General features: G+C 48.6%; 1 protein-coding gene across 4 annotated transcripts in view; it reads left to right on the top strand.

Moving 5' to 3' along the window:
• LOC142245060 (neurabin-1-like) overlaps positions 1 to 25,448 on the top strand; it is a 208,833-nt gene that overhangs the window by 93,504 nt on the left and 89,881 nt on the right. For all 4 annotated transcript variants that reach the window (XM_075317337.1, XM_075317334.1, XM_075317335.1 and 1 more), the window contains exon 10: positions 7,090 to 7,186. In XM_075317337.1, coding sequence (XP_075173452.1) covers positions 7,090 to 7,186 — 97 coding nt within the window. The remainder of the gene's footprint in view (positions 1 to 7,089; positions 7,187 to 25,448) is intronic.

The raw sequence follows: 25,448 nt of genomic DNA, 5'->3' as shown, positions 1-25,448 counted from the left end.
GATATGCCCCCATCCATCCTGCTCATGATATGCCCCCATCCATCCTGCTCATGATATGCCCCCATCCATCCTGCTCATGATATGCCCCCATCCATCCTGCTCATGATATGCCCCCATTCATCCTGCTCATGATATGCCCCCATCCATCCTGCTCATGATATGCCCCCATCCATCCTGCTCATGAAATGCCCCCATCCTGGTAAATGGCGTGTATCCTGTGGCACAGGAAAAAAAAAATAAACGTTTATACTTACCCTTCCTCACTCCCTGAAGCACCGATCTCTGTCTCATCTGCAGCGCCGCTGTGTGGAGCCGTCACCGGTGTCTGCAGCATCGCGTCTTCCTGTCTGTGCCGGCGGTAAGCTGATCGATTCTGGTGGATACTAGCGGCGCGCACAGCGATGACATCATCGCGTTGCGCGCCGCTAGTGTCCAGATCAGCTGACCGCCGGCACAGACAGGAAGACGCGATGCTGCAGGGGGGCGGCTCCACACACGGTGACGGGTGAGTACACTGATTCACTGCACCCCGCGCTGATAATGATGCACGGGGGGCAGTGAATACAGCCACACATGATCACTCCAGGCTGTAGTTGCCAGGGGTGATCACGGCCGGCTGCTAATTATGCACGCACCCCCCCCCCCCGCCTATCACCCCGCCCATCTGTCAGCGCCGGTTTCGCTGAGAGATGATGGGCGTGCATATGTAATGAGCGGGCCCACGTGGTCACGGCAGGCTGTTACAGCCTGCTCGTGCCGCCGATGACCGCGGCACCCTCATTCCCCGCAGCCTTATAGTCAGACCATAAGACGCACCCCCCACTTTCCCCCAACATTTGGGGGGAAAAAAAGTGCGTCTTATGGTCCGAAAAATACGGTAATTAAAGAAATAACATTGAGAGGATCAGGACGTGCCAAGATTGAAGAGTAATATGGGCATCTAGGACCAGATAATGTACAGTTGATGAGTACAGTTAACACGTCTTCAGACTACAACACACACAACTTTGCCTTTTATAAAATATCTTTTCTTTGTCGCTCTATTGGGAGACCCAGACAATTGACAATTGGGGTGTATAGGCTATGCCTCCGGAGGCCGCACAAAGTATTACACTCAAAAGTGTTAAGCCCCTCCCCTTCTGCCTATACACCCCCCGTGCTCCCACGGGCTCCTCAGTTTTTTGCTTTGTGCGAAGGAGGCAGACACGCACAGCACAGCTCCACAGATTAGTCAGCAGCAGCTGCTGACTATGTCGGTTGGAAGAAAAGTGGGCCCATATAGGGCCCCCAGCATGCTCCCTTCTCACCCCACTCTTGTCGGCGGTGTTGTTAAGGTTGAGGTATCCATTGCGGGTACGGAGGCTGGAGCCCACATGCTGCTTTCCTTCCCCATCCCCCTCAGGGCTCTGGGTGAAGTGGGATCCTATCGGTCTCCAGGCACTGAGACCGTGCTTCATCCACAACTCCTGTGGAGACTGCTGGATAGGAGCCGGGTACCGTTCAGGGACATGGCCCTGCTACGTGAAGGTACTCTGTATCCCTGTGGGGACCGCGCACGGCAACACCTCAGCTTTGCTGGGTGTGCTAGTGCACCGGGGGACCGGGTTAAACTGTGCCATTACACACTCAGCGTCGCTGAGTGTGTTTATATGTAGGGGCTACCGCGCTAACCGCCGCTGCCATGGGAAACTGCGGCGCGGCTGGGACTTGTAGTTCGCCGGGGACTTCGGCGTTGGCCGCGCTTTTACGGCGGCCACGCTTATACTCGAGTCCCCGGCTTGGCTTGCGGCCTAGTTTCCCTTTCTCCCGCCCTCAGCCCTGACAGGCAGGGGAAGGGCGGGACGCTGCACGGAAGAGCAGCACTGAGGGCTGGAATATGATTTCCATACTCCACCCCCCTCACTGTGCACAGTGTGAGCACCTCGGCTACGCCCACGGCTCCCTCCTCTCGTCAGGACGCCGCAGCCATTTCCTGTCAGCTCCTACGACGCTGCAGAGAGGGACAAATCCTGAGAGACCCAGACACGGTCTCTGGTGGCCTCATAACCGCTTTAGGCGGCTGGTAAGCAGCACCTGTGGTGCTAGCCTCATGGTGCTGTAGTGTACTGATACATTATTTGTTTTTAGTATATATTTTACACTGTATGAGCACAGTTCATTCTGGCTATATACCCTAGTGAGTTACTCAGGGAAAACAATAGCATGGCGCCCACAAAAGGCAGGGGTGCCAAAGCACAGGCTTATTATGCTGCCTGCGTCGCTTGTACGACCCAGTTGCCGGCAGGTTCCATTGACCCTCATTGTGTGCATGTTCGGCCCCGGTGACACTTCTTTAGCCAGGGCCTCTGCTAAGAGGGGCCCAGGGGGAGCCACCTGTTGACACTGTCCTAGTGACGGGGACGGAGTTTGCAAAACTCTCTGAGACTATGGCTAAGATACTAGAAGCCTTGCAGTCCAGGCCGGTATCTCAGCAAAGGGACTCTGTTGAATCATTGTTCCCTGGCCCCCCTCAGTTGGACCAACAATGTCCTCCCGGGGTATCTCATACATCCCAGGCTGAGGGTTCTGACTTAAACCCCAGCCCCAGACCGACTAAGCGGGCTCGCTTAGAATTTCCCTCGACATCATATTGTTCAGGGTCTCAGCGGGGGGAATCTCTGGTGATAATGCGGAGACAGCTGATCAGGATTCTGATCCTGAGGGTGCTCTCAATCTTAATACTCCAGACGGGGACGCCATACTGAACGTTCTTATTGCGTCCATCGATCAAATGCTGGATATTTCTCCCTCAGCTCCTCCGGCGGAGGAGTCAGCTTCTCTTACACCGAGTATGTTTCTAGACCACTCTGATTTCAGAGAGGCAGTCCAGAATCATCATGCTTGTCCAGATAAGCGTTTTTTCTAAGCGCCTTAAGGATACACGTTATCTTTTTCCCCCTGACGTGGTTAAAGGTTGGACTCAGTGTCCCAAAGTGGATCCTCCAATCTCCAGACTGGCGGCTAGATCCATTCTTGCAGTGGACGAGGGGGCCTCGCTCAAGGATGCCACTGACAGGCAGATGGAGCTCTGGTTGAAATCCATCTATGAAGCTATCGGAGCTTCTTTTGCCCCAGCATTCGCAGCTGTATGGGCGCTACAAGCTATCTCAGCAGGTCAAGCACAAATTGAAGCAGCCACATGCACGGCCGCGCCACAAGTGGCATCCATTACCACCCAGACCTCGGCAATTGCGTCTTACGCTATTATTGCTGTCCTGGACTCTGCGAGCCGTACGGCGGTCGCGGCCGCCAATTCGGTGGTACTCCGCAGGGCCTTGTGGCTACGGGAATGGAAGGCAGATTCTGCTTCCAAAAAGCGCTTAACCAGTTTGCCAATTTCTGGCGACAGGCTGTTTGGCGAGCGTCTGGATGAAATCATCAAACAATCCAAGGGAAAGGATACATCCTTACCCCAGTCCAAACAGGACATACTCCAACGGAGGAGAGGGCAGTCGAGGTTTCGGTCCTTTCAGGGCGCGGGCAGGTCCCAATTCTCCTCGTCCAAAAGGTCTCAGAAAGTACAAAGGAACTCTGATGCATGGCGGTCTAAGTCACGTCCTTAAAAGGCCACCGGAGGCGCCGCTAACAAAGCGGCTTCCTCATGACTTTCGACCTCCTCTAGTAGCATCCTCGGTCGGTGGCAGGCTTTCCCGCTTTTGCGACACCTGGCTACCACAAATAAAAGACCGCTGGGTGAGAGACATTCTGTCTCACGGTTACAAGATAGAGTTCACCTCTCGTCCCCCGACTCGATTCTTCAGGTCATCCCCGCCTCACTAGCGAGCCGAGGCTCTTCTGCAGGCGCTGCGCACTCTGAAGGCAGAAGGAGTGGTGATCCCGGTTCCTCTTCAGCAACTGAGCCACGGTTTTTACTCCAACTTGTTTGTGGTCCCAAAGGAGGACGGGTCTTTCCGCCCGGTCCTGGACCTGAAACTGCTCAACAAACATGTAAAAACCAGACGGTTCAGGATGGAATCCCTCCGCTCCGTCATCGCCTCAATGTCCCAAGGAGATTTCCTTGCGTCGATCGATATCAAAGATGCTTATCTCCACGTACCGATTGCTCCAGAGCACCAGCGCTTCTTGCGCTTCGCCATAGGGAACGAACACCTGCAGTTCGTGGCACTGCCGTTCGGCCTGGCAACAGCCCCACGGGTTTTTACCAAGGTTATGGCTACTGTAGTAGCGGTCCTCCACTCTCAGGGTCACTCGGTGATCCCGTACTTGGATACTGATCAAGGCACCCTCTCAAGAGGCATGCCAACGCAGCCTCGATGCTTCCCTGGAGACTCTCCAGGGTGTCGGGTGGATCATCAATTTTACAAAGTCAAATCTGACACCGGCCCAATCGCTGACATATCTTGGCATGGAGTTTCATACCCTCTCAGCGATAGTGAAGCTTCCGCTGATCAAGCAGTAGTCACTACAGAAAGGGGTACAATCTCTCCTTCAAGGCCAGTCACACTCCTTGAGGCGCCTCATGCACTTCCTGGGGAAGATGGTGGCAGCAATGGAGGCAGTCCCTTTCGCGCAGTTTCACCTGCGTCCCCTTCAATGGGACATCCTACGCAAATGGGACAGGAAGCCGACGTCCCTCGACAGGACCGTCTCCCTCTCTCAGGCGACCAAAGCTTCCCTTCGGTGGTGGCTCCTTCCCACTTCATTATCGAAGGGGATATCCTTCCTACCCCCATCCTGGGAAGTAGTCACGACAGACGAGAGTCTGTCAGGGTGGGGAGCGGTTTTTCTCCACCACAGGGCTCAGGGTACGTGGACCCAGCAAGAGTCCTCGCTTCAGATCAACGTTCTAGACATACGGGCAGTGTATCTTGCCCAGAAAGCGTTCCAGCAGTGGCTGGAGGGCAAGCAGATCCGAATTCAGTCGGACAATTCCACAGCGGTGACATACTTCAACCACCAAGGCGACACACGCAGCCGGCAAGCCTTCCAGGAAGTCCGGCGGATTTTGATGTGGGTGGAAGCCACGGCATCCACCATATCCGCAGTTCACATCCCAGGCGTGGAAAACTGGGAAGCAGATTATTTCAGTTGCCAGGGCATGGACGCAGGGGAATGGTCCCTTCACCCGGACGTGTTTCAGGAGATCTGTTGCTGCTGGGGGGTGCCGGACGTCGACCTCATGGCGTCCCGGCACAACAACAAGGTACCAATGTTCATGGCACGGTCTCAAGATCCCAGAGCTCTGGCGGCAGACGCCTTAGTTCAGGATTGGTCGCAGTTTCAGCTCCCTTATGTGTTTCCTCCGCTGGCACTGTTGCCCAGAGTGTTACGCAAGATCAGGACCGACTGCCGCCGCGCCATCCTCGTCGCTCCAGACTGGCCAAGGTGGTCGTGGTACCCGGATCTGTGGCATCTCACGGTCGGCCGACCGTGGACACTACCAGACCAAACAGACTGGCTATCTCGAGGGCCGTTTTTTCCATCTGAATTCTGCGGCCCTCAACCTGACTGTGTGGCCATTGAGTCCTGGACCCTAGCGTCTTCAGGGTTATCTCAAGACGTCTTTGCCACTATGAGACAGGCTAGGAAACCAACGTCCGCCAAGATCTACCACAGGACGTGGAAAATTTTCCTGTCGTGGTGCTCTGCTCAGGGTTTTTTCTCCCTGGCCTTTTGCCTTGCCCACTTTTCTGTCCTTCTTTCAATCTGGACTGGAAAAGGGTTTGGCGCTCGGCTCCCTTAAGGGACAAGTCTCAGCGCTCTCTGTGTTTTTCCAGAAGCGCCTAGCCAGGCTTCCACAGGTACGCACGTTCCTGCAGGGGGTTTGTCACATCGTTCCACCTTACAAGAGGCTGTTAGAACCCTGGGATCTAAACAGGGTTCTGATGGTTCTTCAGAAACCACCATTCGAGCCAATGAGAGATATCTCCCTCTCACAACTTTCTCAGAAAGTGGTTTTTTCTAGTAGCAGTCACTTCTCTTCGGAGAGTGTCTGAGCTAGCAGCATTGTCGTGCAAAGCCCCTTTCCTGGTGTTTCACCAGGACAAGGTGGTTCTACGTCCGGTTCCGGAATTTCTCCCTAAGGTGGTATCCTCCTTTCATCTCAATCAGGATATCTCCTTACCTTCTTTTTATCCTCATCCAGTTCACCAATGTGAAAAGGATTTGCACTTGTTAGATTTGGTGAGAGCACTCAGACTCTACATTTCTCGTACGGCGCCCTTGCGCCGCTCGGATGCACTCTTTGTCCTTGTCGCTGGCCAGCGTAAAGGGTCACAGGTTTCCAAATCAACCCTGGCTCGGTGGATCAAGGAGCCAATTATCGAAGCTTACCGTTCGGCTGGGCTTCCGGTTCCATCAGGGCTGAGGGCCCATTCTACCAGAGCCGTGGGCGCGTCCTGGGCTTTGAGGCACCAGGCTGCGGCTCAGCAGGTGTGTCAGGCGGCTACCTGGTCGAGCCTGCACACTTTCACGAAACACTATCAGGTGCATACCTATGCTTCGGCGGATGCCAGCCTAGGTAGACGAGTCCTTCAGGCGGCGGTTGCCCACCTGTAGGAAAGGGCCGTTTTACGGCTCTCTTACGAGGTATTATTTTAACCACCCAGGGACTGCTTTTGGACGTCCCAATTGTCTGGGTCTCCCAATAGAGCGACAAAGAAGAAGGGAATTTTTGTTTACTTACCGTAAATTCCTTTTCTTCTAGCTCTAATTGGGAGACCCAGCACCCGCCCCTGTTTTTTTGTGTACACATGTTGTTCATGTTGAATGGTTTCAGTTCTCCGATATTCCTTCGGATTGAAGTTACTTTAAACCAGTTTATAATTCTTTTTCCTCCTTCTTGCTTTTGCACCAAAACTGAGGAGCCCGTGGGAGCACGGGGGGTGTATAGGCAGAAGGGGAGGGGCTTAACACTTTTGAGTGTAATACTTTGTGCGGCCTCCGGAGGCATAGCCTATACACCCCAATTGTCAATTGTCTGGGTCTCCCAATTAGAGCTAGAAGAAAAGGAATTTACGGTAAGTAAACAAAATTCCCTTCTTTTATGGTTCTCTTGTAACTTCAACATTATTTCATTCTTATTTATAGGGAAACGGAATTTGAGAAGAAAGAGCTGGAGCACAAGGCGCTTTTAAAGGAAAAGGACCGGAAACATAATGAACAAGTGGATCTTCTTTATGCACGGGTATAACTCATACTATTGTATCTGGATACAAGCTCCCTAAAGTTAATATTACAACAGTCATCATTTTTTTTTAATTTCTATACTCCTAAATTAGGGGGATAATTTTTATTTATTTTTTTTCTTAAATGCATGAATTTGGGATACAATATATTCAGATTTCCTTCTATTTGACCCCTGGTTTATACTAGGATAAATTTCGTATCTTAACAAGACGTAAAGGACATTTAGGAAGAGGAAAAACTCCAGGAACAGCGGGAGCTGGAGAAACAAAATATTAGGATTATAGTTTATAGTTTATTTTTAAATTTATATCTTGATTCATTATTTATTATTGTACTGTATTACAAAATTCCTTCATTTTTCATTTCGGGGTCGGCTGCTGAGGCTGTCCCGGATGCTGGTGGTGTGGGCTTCAAAGAAATAATGCCCGAAATCAGTGCCTGCGCAGATTGAGCTCTTGGCTCAATGACAATCCGAGATCTTATCTGTGCACGCGCCGACTCCTTGAGGCATTATTTGAAGATTGCACCGCTGACAGAGCATCTCACCCTCTCTACCACCCTGCTCCACACAGCGCCCACCGCAGCCAGCAGAGCCCCGCTGACAGAGCATCTCACCCGCCACAGCCAGCACAGCCGCCCCGTACCACCCTGCTCCACACACCCCCAACCGCCCATTCTCCACCTCCCGTCAAGCTACATTCAGATTTTAAGACGTACCCCTCATTTTCCTCCAAATTTTAGGGAGTAAAAGTGCATCTGATAATCCAAACAATATGGTACTTTTATGCCTGAAATAGACACAAGTGTACTAGGAGTGATACTTTGTATTGGGTAACCAGAAAAAATCAATTTGCAAGCTTTTTAAACATAGAGGTGCCTTCACATTCATCAGGATGAAAGTATCACTCCTAGAAGACTTTTGTCCTTTTTGGCCATAAAAATATTTACCATATTTTTCGGTTTATAAAATGCACCCCAAATTTTAGAGAGAAAAAAAAAAAGGGGGTCAGTCAATTCGGTGGTGTCTTACCAGGGGAAATGGCAGCAGTGGTGGAGCGGAGTAACGGGAGGCAGGAGCAGTGGTGAAGCAGGTCGATGGTGCAGGCGGTGGGTGTACTATATGCTGTGAGGTATTCCACTTCCAGAAACTGTCAGTGGTGCAGGCTTTAAGCAATGGTGTCCGGAGTTGGCGCGTGTGTAGATTGAGCTATTGGCTCAATAACAAGCAGAGATCTCATCTGCGCACGCGCCACCTCTAGGCACCATTTCTTCATCGTTCCTTATGGGAGACCCAGACCATGGGTGTATAGCTTCTGCCTCCGGAGGACACACAAAGTACTACACTTAAAAGTGTAGCTCCTCCCTCCGAGCATATACACCCCCTGGATGACAAATCCAACCAGTTCAATGCTTTGTGTTCAGGAGGTCACACACACACATGCATTCTCATCTGGTTTTTGATTTTTGATTTCAAAGATTTGGAAGAAAAGCGGGTCCAATCTGGACTCCCGGCATGTCCCTTCTCACCCCACTGTGTCGGCGGTGCTGTTAAGGTTGATTTTACAAGGCTGGAGCCTTCACATGCCGCGCTCCTTCACCATCCCCTGAGGCTCTGGCTTGAAGTGGGAGCCATCACGGTTCTCACTGCTTTGCAGGAGACCGGTCTCCATCCGCAGCCCTTTCAGGACCCTGCCGGTCGGAGCGCTCACCCCTCAGGGACCTGGCCCTGCGTCTCATAAGCTAAGTATTGAGACGTTATTGAGGGGTCCCTTGTACATTTATTGTGGGGAGAGTGTGTTATTTCACTGTGCTGTGATTTCCGGCCGGTTCTCTGTTTTTTTCCTGAGAACCGCGCCGAAGGTGCCTGCTCGTCGGCCGCATGGAAAAATCTAGGCCCCGGCTTCAGATGCGGCCTAGTTTCGTTTTCAGTGCCCCTGCATGTCAGTCATGCAGGGGAACAGTGCGGCGCCGCCCACCGGCCGTTCAGCAGAGGGGAGGACACTCCTCTCTGAGGAGATGTTTCCCTCCCCTGTATTTCCCCTTGGCCCTCCGGTTCCCGCTCTTGGACTAAACCCCGCCCCCCCTCCTCACTCCGGCGCCATTTTATCAGCGTTCACACACTGATCGGCACTGGCTGCTGTGGAAGCCCAATTTGGGCGAAACAGCTGTCGTCCATTCTTGAGGAGCCAGCTCACAGTGTGTCTCCAGCCCTCCACTCTGCACGTGTTTGAATAAAGATATCCTTCACAGCGGATTGAGTGCGGTCTCTTTCTACTCTCACGCTTCATCAATGGACCTTGCCTTATGACCAGCACCCCGCTCTTGGATTGTCGGACCCTCCAGGCTCTCCACCCGAGCACAGGCACAGGCGGTACCGCAAGCGATATTGCAGGTAATCTGCGGTGGTGCAGGACTTTGCTTCTCTCCTGCTTTATTTGCTGCAGCTACTGCATCTGTCTGGGGGTCCAAGCTGTGGAATCCGGAGGGCACACAAAAAGCGGTCTAGTAAGCCACAACCTCTGGTTGTGGGCTTTATTATACACTCTCTGGGGGTCATTCTGAAGGAGTGTGTTCTTTACTGCAGAGCCTCCACCTCAGCAGCATGTCTCTCACTAGGAGCAAGGCTGCAAGGCTTTACTCTATATGCACTGCATGTCAGCTCATTCTGCCTGAACCGAGCACATATCCACATTGTGATGCCTGCTCTAACATGGTGGTGCCTCAGCCTGGAGTCTCCCCAGTGGTCCCTCCGGCTGCTCCGGCCCCGGTGGCTGAACCCTCGGCTTGGGTAGCATCGTTTTCTAAAGCTATCTCCCAGTCCTTTGCCGACTCCATGGGACAGCTGTCCCGAACTCTGCTGACCATGCATCAGCCCCCTTCTCAGGGCGCCTCTGCTGCTCCGACTCGCTCTGCAGAGCTCACAGAGGATTTTTTATCTGTTCCCGGACCCCGTCCTCCTAAACGGAGACGCAGGGACTCTTCTCCTTCCTCGTCCCACGGCTCTGATTCACGAGCTGAATTGCAGGGCGAGGAGGATGCCTTTACTGTGGGCTCGGACGCTACCTCTATGTACCCCATTGATCTATCTGAAGGTGATGCGGATGTTAGTGACTTGATTGCGTCCATTAATTCCGTATTGGACCTCAATCCACCAGTGTCAGAGGACCAAGCCTCTCTGGTAGAAAAACACCAGTTTACCTCACCTAAGAGAGCAAGGAGTATGTTTTTTAACCACTCCAGTTTTCAGGCCACTGTGACCAAGCCCAGGGCCTGTCGTGACAAACGCTTCACAAAGCGTAGTTCTGATGACCGTTTTCCCTTTCCACCAGAAGTGGTCAAGGAGTGGGCTCATTCACCAAAGGTAGATCCTCCGGTGTCTAGAATCTCAGCCCGGACAGTTGTATCTGTGGCCGATGGCACCTCACTTAAGGATCCCACTGACCGCCAGGTTGACCTTCTGGCCAAATCTGTATATGAGGCGGCAGGGGCCTCGTTCTCCCCGTCTTTTGCAGCAGTGTGGGCTCTTAAGGCAGTCTCTGCTTCTCTGGCGGAGATACATTCCCTCGACAGGGATTCTATGCCCGAAATGGTTGCCTTAACTTCCCAGGCTTCGGCTTTTTCATCCTATGCCATGTCTGCCATTTTGGAGGCTTCTCACCGCACGGCGGTGGCTTCCGCTAATTCCCTCGCGATCCGCAGGATCTTGTGGCTTCGAGACTGGAAAGCAGACGCTTCTTTCAAGAAGTTCCTTGCTGGGCTCCCCTTTGCTGGGTCCCGGCTGTTCGGTGAACAACTGGATGAAATTATTAAGGAAGCTACTGGCGGGAAGAGTACTTCCTTGCCACAAACTAAAACCAGGAAACCTGTCCAGGGCAGGAACCAGTCGAGGTTTCGTTCCTTTCGTTCCTCTAACTGGTCCTCCTCTAAGCCCTCAGCCTCGTCCACTAACTCAGCCAAGGATCGAAAACCCAGCTGGTGCACGAAGCCGTGTCCTCAGAAGAACGGAGGAGCCGCTGCCACTAAGGCAGCCTCCTCTTGACTATCTGGCCGCGCCAGCAACGTCCTTGGTCGGTGGCAGGCTCTCCCACTTTGGCGACGTGTGGTTTTCAACACGTCTCCGATCAGTGGGTGCGGGATATCATCTCCCACGGCTACAGGATAGAATTTTCTTCCAGCCCGCCAAACAGATTTTTTCTGTCCACTCCCCCCTGTTCCAAAGCCGCCGCCTTCTCTCAGGCCGTAGCATCCTTGCAGGCCAACGGAGTAATTGTACCGGTTCCCGCCCGGGAACGGTTCAGAGGTTTCTACTCGAACCTCTTCCTAGTCCCCAAGAAGGACGGTTCCTTCCGGCCCATCCTGGATCTCAAGCTTCTCAACAAGCATGTTCAGGTGCGGCACTTTCGCATGGAATTTCTGCGAATGGTCATTGCCTCAATGACCCAAGGAGATTTTCTAGCATCCATCGACATCAGAGATGCCTATCTGCATGTGCCAATTGCAGTTTCACACCAGCGTTGGCTACGTTTTGCAATCGGAGAGGAACATTTCCAATTCGTGGCTCTCCCCTTCGGGTTAGCCACGGCCCCTTGTGTATTCACCAAGGTCATGGCAGCAGTGGTTGCGGTTCTGCACCTCCAGGGGTTGGCAGTGATTCCTTACCTGGACGACCTTCTAGTCAAGGCTTCATCCAGTGCAGACTGTCAGCGGAGTGTCTCGCTCACTCTCGCCACGCTTGTTCAATTCGGGTGGCTTGTCAATCTGCCCAAGTCCACTCTGTCCCCGACCCAGAAACTTACGTACCTGGGGATGCAATTCGAGACTCTGCCGGCACTTGTGAAGCTGCCCTTAGTCAAACAGCAGTCCCTTCATCTGGCGGTGCGTTCTCTGTTGAAGCCCCGCCGTCATTCCATCAGGCACCTCATGCAGGTGCTGGGTCAGATGGTGGCATCAATGGAAGCGGTTCCCTTTGCCCAGTTCCATCTGCGTCCTCTGCAGCTGGACATTCTCCGCTTTTGGGACAAGCGGACCTCTTCCTTGCACAGGCTAGTAGCTCTGTCGCCACAGACCAGGAGCTCTCTTCAGTGGTGGCTTCGGCCCCTCTCTCTGTCACAGGGACGCTCCTTCCTGACTCCGTCCTGGGTGATCCTCACCACGGATGCCAGTCTCTCCGGCTGGGGAGCAGTATTTCTCCACCACCGAGCACAGGGCACTTGGACTCCGTCCGAATCAGCCCTCTCGATCAATGTGCTGGAAATCAGAGCTGTGCTCCTAGCTCTCGTAGCCTTTCACCACCTGTTGGCGGGCAAGCACATTCGAGTCCAGTCGGACAACGCGACAGCAGTTGCCTACATCAATCACCAGGGCGGGACTCGCAGCCGCCTGGCAATGTTGGAAGTTCAACGTATCCTTCAGTGGACGGAGGACTCCAAGTCCACCATATCCGCAGTCCACATCCCAGGCGTAGAAAATTGGGAGGCAGATTATCTCAGCCGTCAAACCGTGGACAGCGGCGAGTGGGCCCTGCATCCGGCAGTGTTCCGGTCAATCTGCCGCAAGTGGGGCACTCCGGAAGTGGATCTAATGGCATCCCGGCACAACAACAAGGTCCCGGTTTACGTGGCTCGTTCCCACGATCCTCAGGCCTTGGCAGCGGACGCGCTGGTTCAGGATTGGTCCCAGTTTCGTCTGGCTTATGTGTTTCCCCCTCTAGCTCTCTTGCCCAGAGTCCTGCGCAAGATCAGAATGGAGGGCCGTCGGGTCATAATCATTGCTCCAGACTGGCCCAGGCGAGCTTGGTACCCAGACCTGCTCCGTCTGTCCGTAGAGGTGCCGTGGCATCTCCCGGACCGCCCAGACCTTCTCTCTCAAGGTCCGTTTTTCCGCCAGAATTCTGCGGCTCTCAGATTGACGGCGTGGCTCTTGAGTCCTGGATCCTGACGCCTTCAGGCATTCCTTCCGAGGTCATCTCCACTATGACTCAGGCTCGGAAGTTTTCCTCGGCCAGGATTTACCACAGGACTTGGAGAATTTTCCTGTCCTGGTGTCGCTCTTCCGGCCATGCTCCTTGGCCGTTTTCTTTGCCGACCATCCTGTCGTTTCTACAGTCCGGTCTGCAGCTAGCCTCGGCCAGGATTTACCACAGGACTTGGAGAATTTTCCTGTCCTGGTGTCGCTCTTCCGGCCATGCTCCTTGGCCGTTTTCTTTGCCGACCATCCTGTCGTTTCTACAGTCCGGTCTGCAGCTAGGACTATCCCTCAATTCCCTCAAGGGACAGGTCTCGGCTCTGTCAGTGTTGTTCCAGCGGCGTATCGCCCGGCTGGCCCAGGTGCGCACCTTCATGCAGGGCGCATCTCACATCATTCCTCCTTACCGGCGGCCTTTGGATCCCTGGGACCTCAACCTGGTCCTCACGGCCTTACAGAAACCCCGCTTTGAGCCTCTTAGGCTATGTGCGCACTAGAGCTTTTTACCTGCGGATTTACCCGCGGATTTGCCCCGGAAATTTCTTGAGAAATGTCTGCAATCTTTGTGCAGACATTTCGCATGAAATTCAGTGAGAAAAAAAAATAGTTGTGCGCACTGTGCGGATTTTTCTCAAGAAAATTTCTTGAGAAAATTTTCTCGAGAAACTTTCTTGAGAAAATGTGCATGTCCATTAATTTCCGCAGGTACCTGCGGTATTCCGGGGGTATTCCGCAGGTAGCAATGATGTGCGGTATACCACCGGAATAGCCGCGAATTACCTGCGGGAATGCTCATCGCTGCCTGCGGTTTTGCAGGAAGCGATGTCATTATGCCAGGAAGAGGAGGCGGAGCAGAGTAAACACAGACGTCGCACTCCCTGGACGCCGCACAGAAGCACTTCCGTGCAACCTCCAGGTGCCCGTGCAGTCTGTGTCCTGCTCCGGCCTCGCGGCTGCCTGCACTGCAGGGTGTCAGTGTCTGCCCGCAGTGTCAGCAGCCTGTCACGCGGTAGCGCAGGCAGACACTGACATCCTGCAGTGCTGGGAGCCGCGGGGATGACGATCGCTGCTGTCAGGAGGTGAGATCATTACCTGCTGTGACGATCTCCTGCCTCCTGACGTCACCGCGGTCACTGCTGTCTATGCCCGTCTCGCGAGCGGCCCGAGACTGTCACTAGCGGTGACGTCACGGGCTCTCGCGATACTTCTGACAACGCGGCGGGCATAGAAGTCAGTGACAGCGCTGAGGTCAGCAGTACAGGAGATGATCACAGAAGGTAATGATCTCATCTATGCTCCTGATGGCAGCGCTCGTCATCCCCTGCAGTGACCTGAGCTGACCTATTGATGTTAGCTCAGGTCACTGCATTGCTTTTCCAGCCAATGGGGAACATTCTGTTCTTCATTGACTGGGACAGCGACTATGGTATGGATCGCCGTGCCCCCCACCCCCCTTATTGGATTACGCCGGACGTGGAATTGATTGTGCTCTTTTCAATAAATTGGTTAAAGAGGGAATGTTTTGGGGAGTGTTTTTTCAAATAAAACTTTTTTTGTTGTCTATTTTTTAATTATTACTGACTGGGTTGGTGATGTCGGGTATCTGATAGACGCCTGACCTCACCAACCCCAGGGCTTGATGCCAGGTGACATTACACATCTGGCATCAACCCCATATATTACCCCGTTTGCCAACGCACCAGGGCGCGGGATGAGCTGGGGCAAAGCGCCAGGATTGGCACGTCTAATGGATGCGCCACTTCTGGGGCGGCTGCGGCCTGCTATTTTTAGGCTGGGGAGTGTCCAATAACAGTGGACCTCCCTAGTCTGAGAATATCAGACCCCAGCTGTCCGCTTTACCTTGGCTGGTGATCCAATATGGGGGGACCGCACGTTTTTTGTTTTAAATTATTTATATAATTTAAAATAACAGCGTGGGGTGCCCAATGTTTTGGATTATCAGCCAAGGTGAAGCTGCCAGCGGTGGTCTGCAGGCTGCAGCCGTCTGCTTTACCCTAGCTGGCTACAAAAAATGGGGGGACCTCACGTAGTTTTTTTTTAATTATTTATTTATTTTATGGCTAAATACAAGGCTAAGCACCCTTTAGTGCCACATGAAAGTCACTAAAGGGTGCCAGCTTAGAAAATGCAGGGAGGTGGAACATTATATAGGTTTTTCTCATCTATCTATCTATCTATCTATCTATCTATCTATCTATCTATCTATCTATCTATCTATCTATCTATCTATCCCTCTATCTATCTATCTATCTATCTATCTATCTATCCCTCTATCTATCTATCTATCTATCTATCTATCCCTCTATCTATCTATCCCTCTATCTATCCCTCTATCTATCTATCCCTCTATCTATCCCTCTATCTATCCCTCTATCTATCCCTCTATCTATCCCTCTATCTATCCCTCTATCTATCCCTCTATCTATCCCTCTATCTATCCCTCTATCTATCCCTCTATCTATCCCTCTATCTATCCCTCTATCTATCCCTCTATCTATCCCTCTATCTATCCCTCTATCTATCCCTCTATCTATCCCTCTATCTATCCCTCTATCTATCCCTCTATCTATCCCTCTATCTATCCCTCTATCTATCCCTCTATCTATCCCTCTATCTATCCCTCTATCTATCCCTCTATCTATCCCTCTATCTATCCCTCTATCTATCCCTCTATCTATCCCTCTATCTATCCCTCTATCTATCCCTCTATCTATCCCTCCATCTATCCCTCCATCTATCCCTCCATCTATCCCTCTATCTATCCCTCTATCTATCCCTCTATCTATCCCTCTATCTATCCCTCTATCTATCTATCCCTCTATCTATCCCTCTATCTATCTATCCCTCTATCTATCCCTCTATCTATCTATCCCTCTATCTATCCCTCTATCTATCCCTCTATCTATCCCTCTATCTATCCCTCTATCTATCTATCCCTCTATCTATCTATCCCTCTATCTATCCCTCTATCTATCTATCCCTCTATCTATCCCTCTATCTATCCCTCTATCTATCCCTCTATCTATCCCTCTATCTATCCCTCTATCTATCCCTCTATCTATCCCTCTATCTATCCCTCTATCTATCTATCCCTCTATCTATCCCTCTATCTATCTATCCCTCTATCTATCCCTCCATCTATCCCTCTATCTATCCCTCTATCTATCCCTCTATCTATCCCTCTATCTATCCCTCCATCTATCTATCCCTCTATCTATCCCTCTATCTATCTATCCCTCTATCTATCCCTCTATCTATCTATCCCTCTATCTATCCCTCTATCTATCCCTCTATCTATCCCTCTATCTATCCCTCTATCTATCCCTCTATCTATCTATCCCTCTATCTATCCCTCTATCTATCCCTCTATCTATCTATCCCTCTATCTATCCCTCTATCTATCTATCCCTCTATCTATCCCTCTATCTATCTATCCCTCTATCTATCCCTCTATCTATCCCTCTATCTATCCCTCTATCTATCCCTCCATCTATCTATCCCTCTATCTATCCCTCTATCTATCCCTCTATCCCTCCCTCTATCTATCCCTCTATCTATCCCTCTATCTATCCCTCTATCTATCCCTCTATCTATCCCTCTATCTATCTATCCCTCTATCTATCCCTCTATCCCTCTATCTATCTATCCCTCTATCTATCCCTCTATCTATCCCTCTATCTATCCCTCTATCTATCCCTCTATCTATCTATCCCTCTATCTATCCCTCTATCCCTCCATCTATCTATCCCTCTATCTATCCCTCTATCTATCTATCCCTCTATCTATCCCTCTATCCCTCTATCTATCTATCCCTCTATCTATCCCTCTATCTATCCCTCTATCTATCCCTCTATCTATCCCTCTATCTATCTATCCCTCTATCTATCCCTCTATCTATCCCTCTATCTATCCCTCTATCTATCCCTCTATCTATCCCTCTATCTATCCCTCTATCTATCCCTCTATCTATCCCTCTATCTATCCCTCTATCTATCCCTCTATCTATCCCTCTATCTATCCCTCTATCTATCCCTCTATCTATCCCTCTATCTATCCCTCTATCTATCCCTCTATCTATCCCTCTATCTATCCCTCTATCTATCCCTCTATCTATCCCTCTATCTATCCCTCTATCTATCCCTCTATCTATCCCTCTATCTATCCCTCTATCTATCCCTCTATCTATCCCTCTATCTATCTATCCCTCTATCTATCTATCCCTCTATCTATCCCTCTATCTATCTATCCCTCTATCTATCCCTCTATCTATCTATCCCTCTATCTATCCCTCTATCTATCCCTCTATCTATCCCTCTATCTATCTATCCCTCTATCTATCCCTCTATCTATCCCTCTATCTATCCCTCTATCTATCTATCCCTCTATCTATCCCTCTATCTATCCCTCTATCTATCCCTCTATCTATCTATCCCTCTATCTATCCCTCTATCTATCCCTCTATCTATCCCTCTATCTATCCCTCCATCTATCTATCCCTCTATCTATCCCTCTATCTATCCCTCTATCTATCTATCCCTCTATCTATCCCTCTATCCCTCCATCTATCTATCCCTCTATCTATCCCTCTATCTATCTATCCCTCTATCTATCCCTCTATCTATCTATCCCTCTATCTATCCCTCTATCTATCCCTCTATCTATCCCTCTATCTATCCCTCTATCTATCCCTCTATCTATCCCTCTATCTATCCCTCTATCTATCCCTCTATCTATCTATCCCTCTATCTATCTATCCCTCTATCTATCTATCCCTCTATCTATCCCTCTATCTATCCCTCTATCTATCCCTCTATCTATCCCTCTATCTATCCTCTATCTATCCCTCTATCTATCCCTCTATCTATCCCTCTATCTATCCCTCTATCTATCCCTCTATCTATCCCTCTATCTATCCCTCTATCTATCCCTCTATCTATCCCTCTATCTATCCCTCTATCTATCCCTCTATCTATCCCTCTATCTATCCCTCTATCTATCCCTCTATCTATCCCTCCCTCTATCTATCCCTCTATCCCTCCATCTATCTATCCCTCTATCTATCCCTCTATCTATCTATCCCTCTATCTATCCCTCTATCCCTCTATCTATCTATCCCTCTATCTATCCCTCTATCTATCCCTCTATCTATCCCTCTATCTATCCCTCTATCTATCCCTCTATCTATCTCTCTCTCTATCTATCCCTCTATCTATCCCTCTATCTATCCCTCTATCTATCCCTCTATCTATCCCTCTATCTATCCCTCTATCTATCCCTCTATCTATCCCTCTATCTATCCCTCTATCTATCCCTCTATCTATCCCTCTATCTATCCCTCTATCTATCCCTCTATCTATCCCTCTATCTATCCCTCTATCTATCCCTCTATCTATCCCTCTATCTATCCCTCTATCTATCCCTCTATCTATCCCTCTATCTATCCCTCTATCTATCCCTCTATCTATCTATCCCTCTATCTATCCCTCTATCTATCTATCCCTCTATCTATCCCTCTATCTATCCCTCTATCTATCCCTCTATCTATCCCTCTATCTATCCCTCCATCTATCTATCCCTCTATCTATCCCTCTATCTATCCCTCTCTAAATACTATCTATCTATCTATCCTCTATCTATCCCTCTATCTATCCCTCTATCTATCTATCCCTCTATCTATCCCTCTATCTATCTATCCCTCTATCTATCCCTCTATCTATCCCTCTATCTATCCCTTACACTCTATCCCTCTATCTATCCCTCTATCTATCTATCCCTCTATCTATCTATCTATCTATCCCTCTATATCCCTATCTCCTCTCATCTCTATCTATCCCTCTATCTATCCTCTCATCTATCTCCATCTATCTATCCCTCTATCTATCCCTCCTATCTATCCCTCTATCTATCCCTCTATCTATCCCTCTATCTATCCCTCTATCTATCCCTCTATCTATCCCTCTATCTATCCTCTATCTATCTATCCCTCTATCTATCCCTCTATCTATCCCTATCTATCCCTCTATCTATCCCTCTATCTATCCCTCTATCTATCCCTCTATCTATCCCTCTATCTATCCCTCTATCTATCCCTCTATCTATCCCTCTATCTATCCCTCTATCTATCCCTCTATCTATCTATCCCTCTATCTATCCCTCTATCTATCTATCCCTCTATCTATCCCTCTATCTATCTATCCCTCTATCTATCCCTCTATCTATCTATCCCTCTATCTATCCCTCTATCTATCCCTCTATCTATCCCTCTATCTATCTCCTCTATCTATCCCTCTATCTATCCCTCTATCTATCCCTCTATCTATCCCTCTATCTATCCCTCTATCTATCTATCCCTCTCTATCTATCCCTCTATCTATCTATCCCTCTATCTATCCCTCTATCTATCCCGCTATCTATCCCTCTATCTATCCCTCTATCTATCCCTCTATCTATCCCTCTATCTATCCCTCTATCTATCCCTCTATCTATCCCTCTATCTATCCCTCTATCTATCCCTCTATCTATCCCTCTATCTATCCCTCTATCTATCCCTCTATCTATCCCTCTATCTATCCCTCTATCTATCCCTCTATCTATCCCTCTATCTATCCCTCTATCTATCCCTCTATCTATCCCTCTATCTATCTATCCCTCTATCTATCCCTCTATCTATCTATCCCTCTATCTATCCCTCTATCTATCCCTCTATCTATCCCTCTATCTATCCCTCCATCTATCTATCCCTCTATCTATCCCTCTATCTATCCCTCTATCTATCTATCCCTCTATCTATCCCTCTATCCCTCCATCTATCTATCCCTCTATCTATCCCTCTATCTATCTATCCCTCTATCTATCCCTATCTATCTATCCCTCTATCTATCCCTCTATCTATCCCTCTATCTATCCCTCTATCTATCCCTCTATCTATCCCTCTATCTATCCCTCTATCTATCCCTCTATCTATCCCTCTATCTATCCCTCTATCTATCTATCCCTCTATCTATCTATCCCTCTATCTATCTATCCCTCTATCTATCCCTCTATCTATCCCTCTATCTATCCCTCTATCTATCCCTCTATCTATCCCTCTATCTATCCCTCTATCTATCCCTCTATCTATCCCTCTATCTATCCCTCTATCTATCCCTCTATCTATCCCTCTATCTATCCCTCTATCTATCCCTCTATCTATCCCTCTATCTATCCCTCTATCTATCCCTCTATCTATCCCTCTATCTATCCCTCTATCTATCTATCCCTCTATCTATCCCTCTATCCCTCCATCTATCTATCCCTCTATCTATCCCTCTATCTATCTATCCCTCTATCTATCCCTCTATCTATCTATCCCTCTATCTATCCCTCTATCTATCCCTCTATCTATCCCTCTATCTATCCCTCTATCTATCCCTCTATCTATCCCTCTATCTATCCCTCTATCTATCCCTCTATCTATCCCTCTATCTATCCCTCTATCTATCCCTCTATCTATCCCTCTATCTATCTATCCCTCTATCTATCCCTCTATCTATCCCGCTATCTATCCCTCTATCTATCCCTCTATCTATCCCTCTATCTATCCCTCTATCTATCCCTCTATCTATCCCTCTATCTATCCCTCTATCTATCCCTCTATCTATCCCTCTATCTATCTATCCCTCTATCTATCCCTCTATCCCTCCATCTATCTATCCCTCTATCTATCCCTCTATCTATCTATCCCTCTATCTATCCCTCTATCTATCTATCCCTCTATCTATCCCTCTATCTATCCCTCTATCTATCCCTCTATCTATCCCTCTATCTATCCCTCTATCTATCCCTCTATCTATCCCTCTATCTATCCCTCTATCTATCCCTCTATCTATCCCTCTATCTATCTATCCCTCTATCTATCTATCCCTCTATCTATCTATCCCTCTATCTATCCCTCTATCTATCCCGCTATCTATCCCTCTATCTATCCCTCTATCTATCCCTCTATCTATCCCTCTATCTATCCCTCTATCTATCCCTCTATCTATCCCTCTATCTATCCCTCTATCTATCCCTCTATCTATCCCTCTATCTATCCCTCTATCTATCCCTCTATCTATCCCTCTATCTATCCCTCTATCTATCCCTCTATCTATCCCTCTATCTATCCCTCTATCTATCCCTCTATCTATCTATCCCTCTATCTATCCCTCTATCTATCTATCCCTCTATCTATCCCTCTATCTATCCCGCTATCTATCCCGCTATCTATCCCTCTATCTATCCCTCTATCTATCCCTCTATCTATCCCTCTATCTATCCCTCTATCTATCCCTCTATCTATCCCTCTATCTATCCCTCTATCTATCCCTCTATCTATCCCTCTATCTATCCCTCTATCTATCCCTCTATCTATCCCTCTATCTATCCTCTATCTATCTATCCCTCTATCTATCCCTCTATCCCTCCATCTATCTATCCCTCTATCTATCCCTCTATCCCTCATCTATCTATCCCTCTATCTATCCCTCTATCTATCTATCCCTCTATCTATCCCTCTATCTATCTATCCCTCTATCTATCCCTCTATCTATCCCTCTATCTATCCCTCTATCTATCCCTCTATCTATCCCTCTATCTATCCCTCTATCTATCCCTCTATCTATCCCTCTATCTATCCCTCTATCTATCCCTCTATCTATCTATCCCTCTATCTATCCCTCTATCTATCCCTCTATCCCTCCATCTATCTATCCCTCTATCTATCCCTCTATCTATCTATCCCTCTATCTATCCCTCTATCTATCCCGCTATCTATCCCTCTATCTATCCCTCTATCTATCCCTCTATCTATCCCTCTATCTATCCCTCTATCTATCCCTCTATCTATCCCTCTATCTATCCCTCTATCTATCCCTCTATCTATCCCTCTATCTATCCCTCTATCTATCCCTCTATCTATCCCTCTATCTATCCCTCTATCTATCTATCCCTCTATCTATCCCTCTATCCCTCCATCTATCTATCCCTCTATCTATCCCTCTATCTATCTATCCCTCTATCTATCCCTCTATCTATCTATCCCTCTATCTATCCCTCTATCTATCCCTCTATCTATCCCTCTATCTATCCCTCTATCTATCCCTCTATCTATCCCTCTATCTATCCCTCTATCTATCCCTCTATCTATCCCTCTATCTATCCCTCTATCTATCCCTCTATCTATCCCTCTATCTATCCCTCTATCTATCCCTCTATCTATCTATCCCTCTATCTATCCCTCTATCCCTCCATCTATCTATCCCTCTATCTATCCCTCTATCTATCCCTCTATCTATCCCTCTATCTATCCCTCTATCTATCCCTCTATCTATCCCTCTATCTATCCCTCTATCTATCCCTCTATCTATCCCTCTATCTATCCCTCTATCTATCCCTCTATCTATCCCTCTATCTATCTATCCCTCTATCTATCCCTCTATCTATCTATCCCTCTATCTATCCCTCTATCTATCCCTCTATCTATCCCTCTATCTATCCCTCTATCTATCCCTCTATCTATCCCTCTATCTATCCCTCTATCTATCCCTCTATCTATCCCTCTATCTATCCCTCTATCTATCCCTCTATCTATCTATCCCTCTATCTATCCCTCTATCTATCCCTCTATCTATCCCTCTATCTATCCCTCTATCTATCCCTCTATCTATCCCTCTATCTATCCCTCTATCTATCCCTCTATCTATCCCTCTATCTATCCCTCTATCTATCCCTCTATCTATCCCTCTATCTATCCCTCTATCTATCCCTCTATCTATCTATCCCTCTATCTATCCCTCTATCCCTCCATCTATCTATCCCTCTATCTATCCCTCTATCTATCTATCCCTCTATCTATCCCTCTATCTATCTATCCCTCTATCTATCCCTCTATCTATCCCTCTATCTATCCCTCTATCTATCCCTCTATCTATCCCTCTATCTATCCCTCTATCTATCCCTCTATCTATCCCTCTATCTATCCCTCTATCTATCCCTCTATCTATCCCTCTATCTATCCCTCTATCTATCCCTCTATCTATCCCTCTATCTATCCCTCTATCTATCCCTCTATCTATCCCTCTATCTATCTATCCCTCTATCTATCCCTCTATCTATCCCTCTATCTATCCCTCTATCTATCCCTCTATCTATCCCTCTATCTATCCCTCTATCTATCCCTCTATCTATCCCTCTATCTATCCCTCTATCTATCCCTCTATCTATCCCTCTATCTATCCCTCTATCTATCCCTCTATCTATCCCTCTATCTATCCCTCTATCTATCCCTCTATCTATCCCTCTATCTATCCCTCTATCTATCCCTCTATCTATCCCTCTATCTATCCCTCTATCTATCCCTCTATCTATCCCTCTATCTATCCCTCTATCTATCCCTCTATCTATCCCTCTATCTATCCCTCTATCTATCCCTCTATCTATCCCTCTATCTATCCCTCTATCTATCCCTCTATCTATCCCTCTATCTATCCCTCTATCTATCCCTCTATCTATCCCTCTATCTATCCCTCTATCTATCCCTCTATCTATCCCTCTATCTATCCCTCCATCTATCTATCCCTCTATCTATCTATCCCTCTATCTATCCATCTATCTATCTATCCCTCTATCTATCCATCTATCTATCTATCCCTCTATCTATCTATCTATCTATCTATCTATCTATCTATCTATCTATCTATCTATCTATCTATCTATCTATCTATCTATCTATCTATCCCTCTATCTATCTATCCCTCTATCTATCTATCCCTCTATCTATCTATCCCTCTATCTATCTATCCCTCTATCTATCTATCCCTCTATCTATCTATCTATCTATCTATCTATCCCTCTATCTATCTATCTATCTATCTATTCATCTATTCATCTATCCATCTTTCCCTCTATCCATTATCTGTCTATCGATTATCTTTATTATTTATTGCAGGGACAAACCTGCGGTAAATCCGCGGCAAAACCGCATGCGGATTTGGTGCGGATTTTTTCCGCAGGTCCGGAAATCTTTCACTGGCAGAAGTTTCTCAAGAAATTTTCTTGAGAAACTTCACATTTCTAGTGCGCACATAGCCTTAAGGAGGTTTCTTTGTTTCGTCTTTCACAGAAAGTGGTCTTTCTGGTGGCCATAACTTCTCTCAGGAGAGTCTCTGATTTGGCTGCGCTCTCTTCGGAGTCACCCTTTTTGGTTTTTCACCAAGACAAGGTGGTTCTCCGTCCGACTCCGGACTTTCTCCCTAAGGTGGTGTCTCCTTTCCACCTTAACCAGGACATTTCATTGCCTTCCCTTTGTCCGGCCCCTGTGCATCGCTTTGAGAAAGCGTTGCATACTTTGGATTTGGTGCGGGCGCTCCGGATCTATGTGTCACGCACCGCCGCTCTTAGGCGGTGCACCTCTCTTTTTGTGCTAACCACGGGTCAGCGCAAGGGTCTCTCTGCTTCTAAACCGACCCTAGCTCGTTGGATTAGGTCGGCCATATCCGATGCCTACCAATGTTCTCAGGTGCCTCCCCCGCCGGGGATCAAGGCGCACTCGACCAGAGCGGTCGGTGCCTCTTGGGCTTTCAGGCACCAGGCTACGGCTCAGCAGGTTTGTCAGGCTGCCACTTGGTCTAGTCTGCACACCTTTTCGAAGCACTACCAAGTGCATGCTCATGCTTCGGCAGATGCGAGCTTGGGCAGACGCATCCTTCAGGCGGCTGTCGCCCATTTGTGAAGTTAGGTTTTGCCTACTTCTCAGTTTCTGTTTATTTCCCACCCATGGACTGCTTTGAGACGTCCCATGGTCTGGGTCTCCCATAAGGAACGATGAAGAAAAAGAGAATTTTGTTTACTTACCGTAAATTCTTTTTCTTATAGTTCCGACATGGGAGACCCAGCACCCTCCCTGTTGCCTGTTGGCAGTTCTTGTTCCGTGTGTTTTCACCGGCTGTTGTAGACAGAGGTTCCGGTTATTCCGGGTTTTACTCTTTCTCTACTTGTGGGTGGATGTCCTCCTTCAGCTTTTGCACTAAACTGGTTGGATTTGTCATCCAGGGGGTGTATATGCTCGGAGGGAGGAGCTACACTTTTAAGTGTAGTACTTTGTGTGTCCTCCGGAGGCAGAAGCTATACACCCATGGTCTGGGTCTCCCATGTTGGAACTATAAGAAAAAGAATTTACAGTAAGAAAACAAAATTCTCTTTTTTCCTTAAGTGTTCTGCTGGGAGATCAATGGGCCGGAGGCGGTGCGTGCGCAGAT

Source organism: Anomaloglossus baeobatrachus, chromosome 7 (assembly GCF_048569485.1).
Source record: "Anomaloglossus baeobatrachus isolate aAnoBae1 chromosome 7, aAnoBae1.hap1, whole genome shotgun sequence".
NCBI classification, from domain to species: Eukaryota; Metazoa; Chordata; class Amphibia; order Anura; family Aromobatidae; genus Anomaloglossus; species Anomaloglossus baeobatrachus.
Note: the sequence above shows the minus strand (reverse complement) of the source record. Positions and strands in the feature narration are given on the sequence as shown.